The sequence below is a fragment of the Sebastes umbrosus genome, chromosome 6 (genome assembly GCF_015220745.1).
Source record: "Sebastes umbrosus isolate fSebUmb1 chromosome 6, fSebUmb1.pri, whole genome shotgun sequence".
Classification (NCBI taxonomy): Eukaryota; Metazoa; Chordata; class Actinopteri; order Perciformes; family Sebastidae; genus Sebastes; species Sebastes umbrosus.
Genome location: NC_051274.1, coordinates 15,046,984 through 15,062,822, shown reverse-complemented (window position 1 = coordinate 15,062,822; position 15,839 = coordinate 15,046,984). Strand labels below are relative to the sequence as shown.

Sequence of the window (15,839 nt, the reverse complement as noted above, 5' to 3'; positions counted from 1 at the left end):
TTCAGTAAGCGAGGAAAGTGATATTTGCAGCAATTCTGCGGGGTTATTGTCCAATAATTCGGCGAGTCACTTCCTCACTACTTCCATTTTCCCTCAGACACACACTGTTGTAATAAGAGCAGTAATAATAAGCAGATGAGTAGTTGTTCTGTCTGTTAGTCTTTCAAAAATAATGAAACAATGACAGAGCGGCTGAGTGAAGGAAGTTTGTAGATTTATGGCAGCTTTAATCTCTTGATCCAAATGGGTCTCATCTGGAAGCAATAAAGACACATTTAATATGAAAATGGAAGATTAACAGGAACTGAGGACATTTATCAAGAGAGAAAGAGGAGAGAGGAAGTGAAAGAGAGACAGGAGGGAGCTCGGCGAGACTGGACCGGTGCTCACGGTCTGCTCCTGACAGATATAGTAGTAGTGCTTTGAAACACATGATCCAGCTTTTTCACTCCACTCAAATAACACTGCGTTTATGAAATGTAAACATTGACAGTTCACTAGGCCAGACTGATCTCATAAACCAGACTTCCAGGATCCTCGGTTCACCGTCCAAGAGACTTTAGGAACATCGCGGTCTAATGACTCCCAGCACGATCAGTTATCTTGCAACAGAGGAGGGCAGAGATGAAGAGACACTCGGAGCCCGCTGTACATGCTATCAGGGCTTTCTGAACGACATGCGCCGCTAAACCCCAGGAAGCAAAAGATCTACAACACAGTCCCGGCCCGAACCCGTGGAGCTGAGGAATCTGCAGACAGCTGGATAATTACTCCTTCAATAAAATGTGTTTTGTGATAGTGATAACAGCTGTTCATTTTCTCTGATGTTGCTTTACTGATCTATGGAGAGATCTATCGAACAAAGAACAGAGGCAGAGCATGCTGTGCAACATGTATAGTGTGACAAACAACAAGCAGAGCAACAGCACTAACACAGAACAGCACAGGGAACTAAATCAAGGATATCTATAATTTGGAGTAAGAAATCCCAATGAATTAAATCTCCAGGAGCAACATGTGTCTGCTTTTAAAGTCAAATCAAAATTCATATTTGCTAAGAAAGCAGTGGTATCTGTTTGGGCTTATTTGGTCAAAATTGTATATACCAAAAAGAAATAAAAAGTTTAGTTAATGTTCTTCATTGATAGCGCCCCGTAGATAAGTGTTTTCCAGGTGTAGTGAATTTTTGGTGAAATAACATGGACAAAAACGTCTAGTGAGGATACAGTGCTAACATTGGCAAGCTAGGCCCAATACAGTAGTCTATACTTTCCAAATGGCAGCTGGTTAGCCTAGCTTGCTTATTTAGTCTTACTATAAAGTGAAGAATCTCTGTTTGTATGTGGGTATGTCCCTCGCGTATCTCCAGAACCGTTCATCCGATCTACTTCACACTTGGCGGGTGTATTGCTGGGGTGCAGTGTCAAATGTGGTACAATTTGGTCAAATGGGGGCACTATAACAATGAACTTTACATTTTGGCCTGTAACTTTTGGACCACAAGTCTTGAAACAAAATTCTTTTTTCCCTGGATTTTGTTGGTCAAGACGAAGCTATCCATAAAAGCCACGCCCATTTGCGTCTAGATTGATTTTCCACCATTTTTAATTTTGTCCAAATCTGATTTTTTTACTACTCCTCCTACAAAATTTTAGCAATCGTCACCAAATTTGGTACAGATCATGTCTGGACCAAGACGTACAGTTTTTCTATAGCTGGCCCTCAAAGTTAGCTATAACGCTGTGGGCAGGACTTATATTACAAAAAATCTAAAATATAATCAATATAAAAAAAATATCTGTTAAACACTTTGTGCTACTGCGACCACATTTGGTGGATATGTGTAGATATGATGTCTGAGTGACCATGACAAATTTGGTGGCGCTGCAGCAGCATCACGTAATTATAAATGAAGGAATCTCTGTCTATCCGTGTATGTATGACTGGCCTTCGCATATCTGGAGAACTGTTCATCCGATCAACTTCACACTTGTCGGGTACGAGCAGCCATACCGCGCTTCTCGACAACGCTGCAAGCAGCACTACTTGGGGCCAAGAAATCGGCTCGCTCCGAACGGGCACTGCACTAGTGTTATAAAAAGGGACAGACGGCCTAAATCACTAACAGTTAGCTAACAGATAGCTAACGCTATGAGGGGAAATAATGTCTTGTATCATAATTTCTAGGATTTTGACATGCTCCAGACAGTAGCTCACCACGGAAATTGACAGTGCGTCTCATAGCAACGCCAGCTCTCAGCTGTCAGTCAACTGTTGCAATGGGAAACGCCCACCCAGAGGCCAGACTGTTGGACACTGTTTTCACAATTATGTCCAGAAATGCTTTTATCCTCCTTTGAAAAATGGAAAAAGTATGCTGTAGTATTATTATTGTATAAAAGAATTGTAGGTTGGCCTTTAGTGTTGATGATAATAAGATGATTCATCAGGAAAATAACTCAAGTGAAGCATCAAAAATGTCTTTGGCACTAAGAATGGAAAGACTGAACAATTTACAAATGAAACAGACTAAAACCAGCACGCTCTGTGACTCAACAGGTTTTGTGAAAAATGCTACCTTCCCACAATTTAGTGATACATTGAGGAACTGGGCAGCAGTTTCTTCATTTAAGGACTACAACTTTCAGCAAAAAAATCTGGCATAGCTGACGAACTGATCTTTTTTCATGACATATTGTTCTGTGCGATTATAATAAACAAGAGTGGATCGGTTACAAACTACAACCACTGTGCTGTTGTTTCACAGACTTGTAAAGTTCTTCATTGTCTGCCACAAGACAATATGCATAATAGAGGTATTTTCCTGAGAGCTTACTTTGCTTTGAATACAGCTATGACGTTATAAATGTCTGCAGTGCTCCTGTTGTCTGATGAGAAAGCCTCAGAGCAGCTTGGCTCTGTACCGTCTCCTGTCACGTCTCCATCCCACAGGAATGCTCCATAAACAAGAGGTGTGTCTGCCCCAGGCTACACCTTTAATTGTTTTCTCTGCTCACAGTCCCCCGAAGGCCACTCTCATACCACCGTTACCTTAAAATGCTGCCAAGCACTAGATTGGTTCAATTTGAAAGGGTGGGAGGAAAACAAAACTAGATTTATCCCCCGTTCTCCTTTTTTTCCCCTTTCCCCTCAGACTGGAGACACCTACCTTTGCTCACCTTTCATTTAGGCCTGTTAGGGCCGATCCCATTCTCAGTTTAAATCTGCACAGCTCATCACATGATCAAAGAATTTCTGGATCTAGAGTAATCATTTGCATGTTACAAGATTTGACTGCATCATCATCCAAACTTTGAAATAAAAATAATGAGCTTTCACCACATATAGTAGCCTTGAGTCAAACGCGCCATTACTGAACAACATAGTGTTCTGCTATTTCCATAAATCGTCAATGTGTGTGTTTGTGTGTGATTAACCTTTAGGTCTTTGGATGCAGGTATGCTGGTTGTCACTCAGGAGGAATCCTTCTCTGCAACGGCACTCGTAGCTGCCCATCATGTTGACACAAATCTGCTGGCATCCTCCGTTACCTTCTGAGCACTCGTCCACATCTGCCGGGAGACAGACACACAAAACACAATTAATAAGATCACTTCGAGACAGAACAAATGCTACACAGACACCGTTTGTCTGAAGGTTGTCTGGGATCAAATCGTGACCCGCCTAATGAACAAGTAGCTGTAAATCATAATCAAACAGAAATGGTAGGAACACACACGGAAGTATATTTACTACTTATTAGTGAATGTTTATGTGTAAAGATTAAAGTGAAAGAGCTTCTGAACCAACAGTACTTCTGAAAGAGTGTTAAATGTTTTAAGGCAGTATTTTTTATTTATGTATGGATTTTTTATGTGATGTGATCAGTGGTGGAGGAAGCAGTCAGATCCTTTTACGTAACAGTAGAAATACAAAAATACAAGTAAAAGTACCCATAATTCAGAAAAATGGTCCTTGAGTGAGTATTATACTATTATATCTTATTTAATTTAATTTTTTGTTTTGTTTTTAATTGTCAAATATTTAATACTCTTATCAACATGGGATTGGACAAATATGCTTGATTTATGCAAATGTATCTATATATTTATTATTGGAAATCAATTAACGACAGCTGTAAGTGTGTCAGTGTGCTGACTTGACTATGACTTGCCCCAAACTGCATGTGATTATCATAAAGTGGACAGGTCTGTAAAGAGGAGTCTCGTGGGTACCCATAGGACCCATTTTCATTCACATATCTTGAGGTCACAGGTCAAGGGACCCCTCTGAAAATGGTGGTGCCAGTTACTCCTCACCAAATTTAGCGCAAAATTTGGAGCATTATTTAGCCTCCTTCGCGACAAGTTAGTATGACACGGTTGGTACCAATGGATTCTTTTGGTTTTCTTGTTTCATATGATACCAATATCTTCACTCTAGTTTTAAAACTGAGCAGAATTTTACAAGAGCAAGTATTTAATCTATAAAAGAATACCAAATTGTATGTTATAAGTTAATTATATGTTTTGTATTTACAATCTTAACCTGTAAAATAACTAGTAACCAAATCTCTCAAATAAAAGTAATGGAGTAAAAAGTACAATGTTTTTGTCTGAGTAGTAGAAGTATATGCGTAGTATAATGGAATGGAAATACTCAAGTACCTCACAAGTACCTAAAATTTGTACTTAAGTACAGTACTTGAGTAAATGTACTAAGTTACATTTTACTGCTCAATATGATGATATAATTCATAAAACCCAGCTGAGTTTGAAATAGAAAAATAAATGCTCTGTTACTATTTGACTGAAAACATTTAGGTTCAAAAAGTGTTTCTTCTTTCCTCCTGGTATAAATTAAAGACTTTTTAATTTTTATTTTACTTATAAAATTATTTAGAAACGTATCACTTCCATAATGGTGCTTTGAGAGCAAATGTCATACAAAAGGAAAACACAAGGCACAAAAAAGTGTTTGGATATTATGAAAAGCAAGAGGAGCTGCTTGTCTTAAGCTGTTTGAGGAGGCCGTGTCTGTCTTAATGGTTATCTGACAGGGCAGCACACAGAGTTGCACTGAAAACCTCCAACTGTGCAGCACTAAGCCATAAAAATGCGCATGCAGCACAATCTCCGAGCAAGTGGGAAACCTGATCCACCTGGGCCAGAGTACCTGCTGATGACGAGTGTCTGTCAGCCCCATGACGGGAGGAATGCAAGTAGAGGAAAAGTAGAGATGGAAAGAGGAGAGAGTATGAGACATGAGGACAGGAGGGGTGGGTGTGGGGGGGGGGTAGCGGGAGGGTAACAAGCAACCATGTGAATCCACCTCAAGTGCAAACAAAGGCATTTACAAAGGTGTCGCCTGAGGCCTCGTCCTGCCACAGGGCACGAAAGGGAAACTGGCCGCAACGAGAGTTGCTGACTTCATTTCCACCGATAATGAATTGTGCACTTCCAGCTGTTCTCTCCTAATGGAACAAACTATTTTGTATTTTCCCAACTCATTGTGTTACTCGACAAAAGAAACAAATGAACGGCGGTGGAACATCTATAAATCTTTTGATATATTTGTTTATTTTCAACATGAAAGATCTTGCACAATGTCACTTATTTGTCTGCAGAGCCGAGCGGCCCCAGCCTCCCCTGTGCGTGACTGCGCCGTGGCTCTGGAGGTGACTCTTCCCCCGGAGACCTGGGCTCTGTCCCTCTCTACCGACCACACTGGAACCTTATCCATCCCTCTGCTCGATGCATCAATAATCTGCTGTATACACAAGGCTTTTTTTTAATAAACCGTCATGCGAAACTAATTTACTGTCTATTTGTCCAGTCTGAGAAGGCCTCGAGATTAAGTTTCCTTTCTGGGGAATTCTCAGCCCGGCAGAGTTAGAAATTAAACTTCACTCTGTCCTCTTCTTTCTTCTTTTTCCACATAGAAATACCGGAGACGTGTGGATTCACCAAATGCATAAACACACACAGACTGTGACTCACAAAGTGGCACCTGGCAGGACAGAAACCTCTGGGGTTGATAAGTAGGTCAGTGGCAGGTAGCACTCGTGACCTTCGTCGAGTTTGCCAAGTCTGCTGTCCTGTTCTCACATTCCATCAGCAAAACTGTCTCGTTCCTCTAAAAACTGTGTGTCATGTCGGTTGAGGTCGTTGGGGAAAAGCATCAGCCAGGTGAAGCAGTGCACTCACAGAAAAAGTTAACATTTAGACTTTAAGTCAGAGTAAAGGGAGGACAGTTTAGAAAAAATAGTCAGGCAGGCTTTCATTCAACTGTGTGGCTGCCTTGGTGTCGACCGCATGGTCTCATCTCGCCATCATGAAAGTTGCAGCAACAGAGAAAGGACCTTTGAGCTGACGGAAGCTGCCAACAACCTACGGCTGCACCTTTACAGATAAACTGTTAGCAGGCACCAAAAAAACTCCGTACGGGAATAAATCCTAACACACACATAAAGTCTTTTTCTCTCTCTTTCACACACAAACCCCAAAAATTCAAACACGCAAAGGCTACACAAATACAACAGTCCTCGGCGCATGCACACAAAATGCCCATGAGAAATGCAACCGGTCTCACAAGGCCCGGGGGAATTCTCTTTCCATCCCCTCAGCGCATCAATGAAGGTTTCATTTCCTGATTCCTTCATCCCTCCAAATGAGGCGTCGCCTGTCAGTAGATCTCTCCCGTTTAAATAGCTCCCATAATTGCCTGTGTTGTGTGCTGGGCAAGGCTGGCGTCCAAAGCAAATATTTCCAAGCGGAAAGGGGTTCTGGCACGGCCAGGAGAAGTGCTCGTGTTATTTGGACTTAAAACATTTCTTAAAAATTCTCTTGAGGGAACGGAAAAAAAGCCCCGTCTTAATCAAGTTAAAAGGGCTGCCTCACTTCTGAAAAATGAGTCTCGTCTCTGCTCTATCCCTGCTTCACTCGAAGGAGACGAAGGGAAGAGGAAGGTTCAAACGGAGCGAGATTAAGAGATTGGTTGTGTTTGCGGAGGCCATGTCCGCTGGTTTCTCAGATAGCCTTGACTGTATATATAACATTTGGCCTTGCGCAGAGCTTTAGAGCCATGTAAACACGGTGGTTGCCTTACAGAAACTCCTGAACCCTTATTTTGGAGAAACACTCAACTCTTTTGCGCTCCTTTTTTTTAAGATTCAGCGACTTTGGGGGCATTTAATGCTGACCCAGAGGTTTCTTTTCCAGGGGAAAGAGTGAAAAACTACTGCTGTCTGTCACCAAAGCTGTCCATGCATGCATCCATCCCACTGCTTGGCTTCTGTCTGGATCAGACAGATCTGTCTCTGTGGTCTAGACAGACCAGAGACGAGGAGGTGAGCGGACAGACACTGGCCTCTTTGGGCATTTCATTTAAAGGAGTCGAAGAGGCACACACTCTTTAATAAGGCAGCAAATCGGAGCCATGTGCGGCGACAGGCAGCAAACCAGCTGGTGGACTACGCGTTGTTCCGGTTGATGAGCGGGCACCAGCTCGGCTCGACTGAGCGTCACAGCGAGGAAGGAGTGGCACACAACATGCACAGCCAGCTCCAATTAAATCGAGATCCTTTCTTATTTTAAACAGGATTACAGGATTTCCTCTAATGACATGGTGCATTTCTTCACCCACTTGAACAATGACCAAGGCGCCAAGTTTGAACCCGGGCCCGAGAGGACAACCGAGTTCACAGACGTTACCAAACATTCAGCCGCGCTCTGCCACACGTCAGCCGAGGTCGTATACATATGATATGTTGCAGGAAGTCCTGATCGTTCATCTGCAGAACACACTCTCTCTTAAATCAAAGAAGCGTGGCTGACTATTTCAAACTGGATGCGTTAAGACTCGTACAGTATTTAGCTTTGAACAATTTATTAGTTCCAGCTCTTCCCGTCTGCCTGACCCACTGGGTCTAATACAGCTAACTGATCCACATCTGCTACGCAAACATGAGTCAAATCTCTGTTTACTGTAGCGTTTCATTCTTAAATCAGCAGGTAGGGATGATTTTTATGCTGTTACATAAACAAAACTAATTCAGCTTTGATTGAACTCAGACTTTTTGGGTCCGTCTCCCAGGTAACCATTTTGGTAAACAAGCACATGCTTCGATTCCACGTCCAATCTCTTGCTGAGTTCTTTCCTAAATGAGAAAAAAAAAACTATGAGCTAAGATCATGCTAAATGGTATTTCTCCGTTCTTCCAAAACAAGTCTGGAAGTATTTTAAAAACAAAACCCCAGGATAAGTGTTTGGGTGGACAGCCTTATGCCAAGGAGACGAGAGGCCCTGCGCTGAAGTCTGACGGCTCCCAGTCTGAAACGTCCCTAAGCCCAATCTCAGGCTTGAGTTTCCCCCAAAGCCCTGCCAGTGGGCTCAGCTGGAATTGTTCATTTCATGGTGGATGGGACTGAACAATCCTGAGAGAAGAGAGAGAGAGAGTGTGTTGATATACTCTTCAGGAGCCGGCTAATGCACCAATCTCAAATCCGTCCTTTAACTCATCACTCCGGCTCCTCTCCTCTGAACTGTGGAGAAACTCTCTTGTCCAAACTCGATCCTTGCGTGTCACAACAAAAGCAGAGTGACTGCTAACTGGGGAGACAGCGGGGTATTTGCATCTGCGGCGGGAGAAGTGAGTGCTAAGCCCCAGCAGTGTCTGTATCATCCTGAACTCAGCTGGGTATGGTGGAAGCTGTGTTAGCCAGATCATCACTTCCCTGACTCACATATTCAGGAGTTAAAGAAGGTGGTGGTTAAAACAGAATTCCTACTCATTTTCCATTTCAAAATTCCATACTTTTCCAGACTTCTCTGTAGATTTTTCAGACCATATTTGACTTTGTGACTCGGGGTGCAGAGGATGCTGTTACAAGACTACAGTGCTTCCGACCTCCCCCATAGTTGAGATGTCAAATGATTTTACACAAAGTTTGTATCCAGCTCTCTTTTCCCATTTGGAATTGTTAACCAGCCAGGCTTTGTATTTGGGATTGTCAAGCCAGCCGTCAGACAACATGCATTTATCCATTGTGGCCATACAACCCTACGCAGAATGTTGGACGGCGTTCCACTGTCAAACATCTTGCACTTGGGGCAATGCCGCTCTAAGTGAAAAACAATTATGTCGCCCCTGTATTAGCAACAGGGATAGACTGGGACGGAAATCCATCCCGGGACTTTGGGATGGACAGGCCTTTTATGCAAGCGGCCTTTTTTTTAGCAGTAATTTTAACACTAATACGTTTTTTTGTGGTATAAAGAGGATGACACTTCCTCAGTTTGTATCAGCACGTCTCCACTGCACTGAAGCAAAACAAGACCGGCCAGGTGAACTGGTTCGTCACGTTCACGATGTAAATGACTGAGCCAATCAGATCTCAACGAAAAAGAGGATCAGTCCGAATTAGGAGGCGCCGCTCGTATCCTCCCTCAGTATTGAAGGTATTAGATTGTTCCAGTCTGACAGGCAGCGTTCTGCTCTGTGCTGTCAGCCTGCAGTTTTTGGTTATTTTTTATTATGATATTATTATTGTTATTTTGCTCATAATGAACAGTTGGCCCACATTTTGCTGTCCTTGCCAAAGTGCCCCACTGGGCAATTGCCTAGTTCGCCTCTATGGACGCGGCGGCCCTTGCTGTGACGTACAGGCAGCCCTGCGTAGGAGTGTGCTTTCAGTCACGCACCATAGCCTACTTCTGGCCTTGCTTTTGACGACATCAAGCTTGCTCTGGCCCCCGCCATCTCACACGGTGGTAAACATTTTGGCTGCACTGGCTGCTCCAAACGTCATGAAAAACACTGCTGCTTGTATGATGAAGAATTTTATATTTTAGAAAAAAAGAATAGAGGCAATAGTCTAGAAACAAAAATATTTTTCCATACTCTCTTTTCTTCTTTCCATACTTATCCAGACCTGGAAATGACTAAAATCAAATTCCATACTTACTGCGTAGGAACCCTGTTAAAAGCACCTCTTCCAGGCTAGAATCAAACGCTTTCTGCACAAGTGAAGGGTGAGGATGTTATCATCGCCGCCGTGGAAGAGTAGAAGGAATGCATTCAAGAGCGCAGCAAGGGCTGCAGAGCAAATCAGCGTGACGCTCTTTGATGACTACTTTTTCCCCCATCAGGACCTGGTCAATAATACATCATTCTGAAACCCCCCGTTTGATTAGTCAACCTTGCAACGTGATCCCAGAGGATTACAAGAGCAGGGACGCAGGCACGGCCAGGCGATGACTCAGGCACTTTGCGGTGGATGACAGATGAAGCTTTTCTATCAAAAAGATTCTGAGAGACAAAAAACAATGTCACTACACAATTACAGCCATTAGCCAAACACCAAACAGTGTTAACTGACATGACCTTTTTCTTAGTTGCTACTTCAAAAGCCTGTTTCAAAGCTGTAATGACATTGCTTTTGTGTTATAGATCATGTTACGTCTTTGGGGAAGGTTAAAGTAAAAGGGCATTCATTTCCCTATAGATTGCGCAGGGAATTGAGCACTGCTGAATCAATACAAACCAAATCAGGGTTGGTCGATGGAAATCAAAGGAATACGACCTGGTAAGCTGTGTGTGTGTGTGTGTGGAGCCCAAAACCCCCAAAATCAGTTATCTGGCAACAGGGGGGCAACATATACGACTAACAGAGCAGAGCATAATGACTAGGAGTAAACACGCAATGATAAAAGTGCATGGTGGCACTCTGTTGAACATCTGTAACGTCTGTTTCATTCAAGCTTTTGTTTCTCCCAGTGAGTCACACTCAGGCTGCATGCGATTGTGGCATTTCCACTTCTTGTGAGCATAAGAAATATCTTTATTTGAGTCTTTTTAGTTCCAGATAGGAGGGAGTATTTGCGCAGATGCTTGCGATATTAAGCTACTTGGGAGAGTTTAACGAACTAGCAATGATAAGAGGGTATTTGGGTTTCTGTAGGACCTCAACCAAAACACATAGGTCATAAATGTGGGGACAGTGGTGCTACAGTGGGGAACTAATAGCCTTCCTGCATCTGGTTTTCATTCTAAAGAGGATGTGTGTTTTGGATTAAATTGACATTGATTCCTCTGTTTTTCCTAAGACTCTAAAAATCCTTTACAGCCTCGCGCCATGAAAGAGGTGTGGTAAATCCCATCCCTCCCTTTACCTCTGTGAGATAATAGTCATGACAGTTATAAAAGATGTAATCAAGTTCTTCTATGCCTCACTTCCTCTCTTCAGTGGGAGCTTGGAGAGGGTACAATAGCCTCCCTGTGAGGTAAATTATACAGTGAGTGACATCTCACTCCGCGCAGACAGGAGCGCCGTGCTGTGATATTGCATTGCTTCCACCTTGCTGGCTCCCTGACATCTTTAGGGGCAGTCAGAGGAGAGACCTCGGCAACCAGAGCGTCCCCGGTGAGGCGCGCTAGGCAGCGTTCCGCTTCACGCTCCGCCGCCTTCTGCCACCGCCCGATGTCATTATGCTGCCAACACATCCAATTACAAGGAACCGCGTGGCACGTGCTGCAGCGAGCAAACAAAGGAGACATCGACGGGGAACGAGCGTGCGTTGGCCTGACGCGTGTCCCTGAGCTGACAGTCGCACACATACACAGCGGTGCCTACTGGCTAAAGAAAAGCCTTAGAGGGCTGAGAGCAGGAAGTTATGACACCACTGGGTTTATACGCCACTGTAACCAAAATAAAACAAAATCACCGGAGCTTTGTGGAGAAACAACACGGGGGTTAATCCAAAAGAGAAGCACCTTAAAGATCTCAGACTCTAAACTCAGTGTGAACTTTTGAGGATCAGGTGAATGTCTCCTTCTCTGCAGCCGCGGGCACATCTGGTCTATAAGGGCTGTGAGGGTCTGACCTCGTCTGGGAACCAGCTGCTTAGGCCTTCCACTCCAGGGCCAAGGGGACTAATCTTTTCTCAGGGGCCAAAAAGAAGCTTAAACCTGGAAGAGGAAGCCGGGGCCTTAAACATGAGACCTCTATGCTCGGCTATACCTCTTCCTCTGCTCTCTTGTGTTTGTGCTGAGGATTATTTCCTTAGCAGAGCAGAGCGGAGGCATTAGAATGAGTTAAATTCTGGAGAAAAGAGTCCTTTCAGGTCTCAGAGTTGGATTTGTACTTGACAGCTACATACACACCATTCTGTGGGTATTTCTGCACAGTTTGCTATGCTTAGATTAAAAAAACATTTACTCATTTAATAATGAATTGAATCGATACCTTCACAGGAATATGAGTGAACTTCTGAGTCAGATCTCAACCGAGAAGTCTCTGCCCTCTCGCATAAAAATAAAACATGGCAGAAGGGAGAAAAAAATGTCCCCGTGTTTGATCGTGTGTGTTTCACTTTGACATATCAAAGCGATCGATGGATGCAACTCCGTTTGATGCAACAGCAGCAGCCACACAACCATATATTACAATTACACACCTGCACGCAAGGCGGGAGCTGATCCGCGGCATGGCAAATGATCCACGCACGGCTGAACGCTGTTGCTAAATGGCTTGGAAAATAGCCCCGCTATACACTGTAGATACAAGCGCATGAGCGGGGGAAGAGGCGGAGAGCGAGGGAAGAAGAGAAAGAGACAAATACAGTTAGAGAGATAAATCTGAGAGAGCATCGACATGTCAGAGCAGGTTTATTATCGATCTAAAGATGGGAGCTTTTTCCATTCCAACCTTAATCCCAGCATTGCATGCACTTCATCAAGTAAACTGATACGAGTGCGTTGCCTCGTGTGCCCGCATGTAAAAGCGCCTGCACAGTGAATCACTAAGTGCTGATAAGTTTTTCTGTCATCACTTCAGCTGAATGTGAAATCCGCTGCAGCAAGTCGCCGGTTGCTCCTCTACACAACAAGCTCACAGTCGCTACGAGGGTTAGTCGGCTTTCGATATCAAGTGAAATGCATCACGCTGAGGTTGTTACAGAGGGAGATGGTTTCTGAGGAGGTCTGACTTGGGGGTTTCAAAACAAAGCAAAGGAATGTAGGATGGGTGAATGGGGGGAGAAGACAGAAAGACAGAATGGGTAGGGCTGGGTGGATGATGTCTATGTTTAGCAGCTCCCAGCAGCAGGAAGATCACTGTTTTTTTCCTTCATTTCATAACCTTTTAAGCGTGATACGTTCTCTGCGAGGTTAATAAGAATGGCACACTGGTGAAATATTAAACCATGGGAAAGTACGGTCGGCTGACGGCTCGCTCGGAGCTCTCAGCTCGGGGTCAAGCTCTTCATAAATTCACCGCTTTTCGTCAGACTTATTAAAAAGCTCTCCTTTTTTCTTTTGTGAAAACACATTTGGAGACTACCTGCTATGTGAAATGAAGACAGAGCTCATATCTGATGCAGCGGTCTAATAAGAGCTCAATTCAGCACAGAAACATATATTACCATCCGTGATGTGACATTACACATGCAGAGAGGAGAATTTATGCAACCGCATGGGTTATGTCAGGCTCAGTTTGAAATATGACACATGCAGTTTAATGTATGTGTTCTCCTGACAAAAGGCCCTTATAGAACAGCGTTTTCCTGCATCATTAAGTCAGCTGCGGAAAATCAAAAGAAAAAAAATCAGTTCAGCACACACACAAACACACGCTGTGTTAAGTGCACGCACACTCCCACACATCACACACTCACCTAGACAATTGTGCCCATCATGTGCCAAGCGGAAGCCATCATAGCATGTGCACCTGTAATTTCCTGGGATGTTGATGCACTCGTGGACGCAGCCGCCGTTGTATTCAGTCGCACACTCGTCGACATCTGCAGAGAGGAGATACAAAAGGATGTGAGAGCAGGTCCTTCAAAACTTGAAGCAATCAAAATTCAGTTAGGAGTTAGGAGAAGCAGCTTTAAAGGCACAGTTCGTATTTTTGGGAAATACGCTTATTCGCGTTTTTCTTGCCGAGAGTTAGATGAGAAGATCAATACGAGTCTCACATCTGTCCGTTAAATATGCAGCTGGAGCCAGTTAGCTTAGCTTAGCATAAAGACTGGAAACAGCTCAGACCAAAAATCACTAATTCCACTGAGCAGTACCTCTAAAGCTTGCTAATTAACACGTTTCATCCTAAAAAAGGAAATTCATATGCTTTTTAATCTTCGCAAGAAAGCAAATAATTTTCCTAAAATGTCAGAAAATATCCCTTTAAAATCTGAGTGCAATTATGCTGTTTGGTAAAATACAGAGAATTAAAATGATCTGTTTTGTTCCATCTCGACTTTCATAAGAGCTCTTATGAGGTAAACAGGGGCGAGGAACAGCTGTGGTAATTAGTTGCATCACCTGTTACTGATGTACCTTGGGTATATGCCAGAGCTGCACTGATATTTTGTTTTTAAAGCCTAATACTGATTTTATGCCATATCTTAAAAATTCTACCAGTTTTCTGCCAAAACATTGCTTTTTTCCTGTGGAATTTTATTGTTTGCAGGATGTAAAAGCCTCTGAAAGACCGATACTTGGCGTCCGTGTATCGATACATATTGCCACGCAAAATATCACGATACAATGCTGTATCGATTTCTTCCTCCAACCCTAGTAAAAGCTTTGTACTGAGACCCAGAGAATGAATTGAAGTACTGAAATGTCCACTTGTACATATACAAAACACAAACAAAAAGAAAATAGAGTTGTTCTGGAAAATGATTATATCTCCATTATTATTAGTGCTGACATTATTGACATTACAGCCTGACTGGTAGCCAATCTTTAATATGTAAAAGGACGATAGATCGATCTAACCCTAAAGATCATTGGTCCTTGTTGCTAAATCTGAAGAAATGTGACGCATAAACGAGAGCAGAGGCCGGAAGATAAAGAGAGACTGCAGATTGGCATGACAGCCTGAGAGGAGTTGTCTGTTATGGTTATGATGATGGTCGAGGGGCCCGCACCAAGGAGACCCAGACAAGGTGGATTGAGAACACAGCGCACTTCCACTCAGCACTTACTGGCCCATTTAGGGCCGATGATCCCGGTCGTTCGGCTCCTCTTTGAGGCTGTCTCGCTCTGGGCTTAATTGGACTTGACAGCAGAGGGATGGGACTGAAACAAAGAAACACTCTCCTGCTCCCTGCGTCTCCACTTCCCACACATCTCTGTCATTCCCCGATCACAGCACACAATCAGCCATCACTTTTCTACTCCTCTCTAAAACCTGAAACACCCACCACATATAAACAAAGTGATTTTTTCTCCAATTGCTTTGAATTTGTTTTTATCCGATGCTTGTCACGTCCTCCGAAGACTACTCAGAACTTTTGTCCTTTTACATCTACAGGATGTCAATTTGTCTTTTAGAAAAGCGTATTAATGTAAATGAGAAAAAGTCATGAATTTAACTCTGAGGCTGAAATGTAACGGATGTAATAAGAAGAAGAATAACAGTTTTTAGTTTCGTTTACTCACAAGATTCTAATATATAATCAAATAAAACATATCAGACTTTAGATAAAAAACTAGAAAGATGAGGTCCTTGACTTATTTCCATTAATTTATGTGGTGTTTTCAGACTCCACCAACCTCAATCAAAAGCCAACTATCAAATTTTTTTTTTGTTGCGGCAAATTAGAAAATAAAAATGGTAAATGGACTTGCATTTATATAGCGCTTTTCTAGTCTTCCGACCACTCAAAGTGCTTTACCAAACATGTCAGCATTCACCCATTCACACACACATTCATACACTGATGGCAGAGGCTACCATGCAAGGTGCCAACCTGCCCATCAGAATCTAATCTAAATACTCCTTCACACACCGATGGCACAGCTTTCGGGAGACTTCGACATGTGACCGGAG

General features: G+C 43.1%; 1 protein-coding gene across 2 annotated transcripts in view; it reads right to left on the bottom strand.

The window, feature by feature from the left end:
• Positions 1–15,839, bottom strand: part of scube3 (signal peptide, CUB domain, EGF-like 3) — an 88,078-nt gene that overhangs the window by 48,209 nt on the left and 24,030 nt on the right. For both annotated transcript variants that reach the window (XM_037772521.1, XM_037772522.1), the window contains exons 3-4: positions 13,675–13,800; positions 3,438–3,572 (exon numbers count right to left, since the gene is read on the bottom strand). In XM_037772521.1, coding sequence (XP_037628449.1) covers positions 3,438–3,572; positions 13,675–13,800 — 261 coding nt within the window. The remainder of the gene's footprint in view (positions 1–3,437; positions 3,573–13,674; positions 13,801–15,839) is intronic.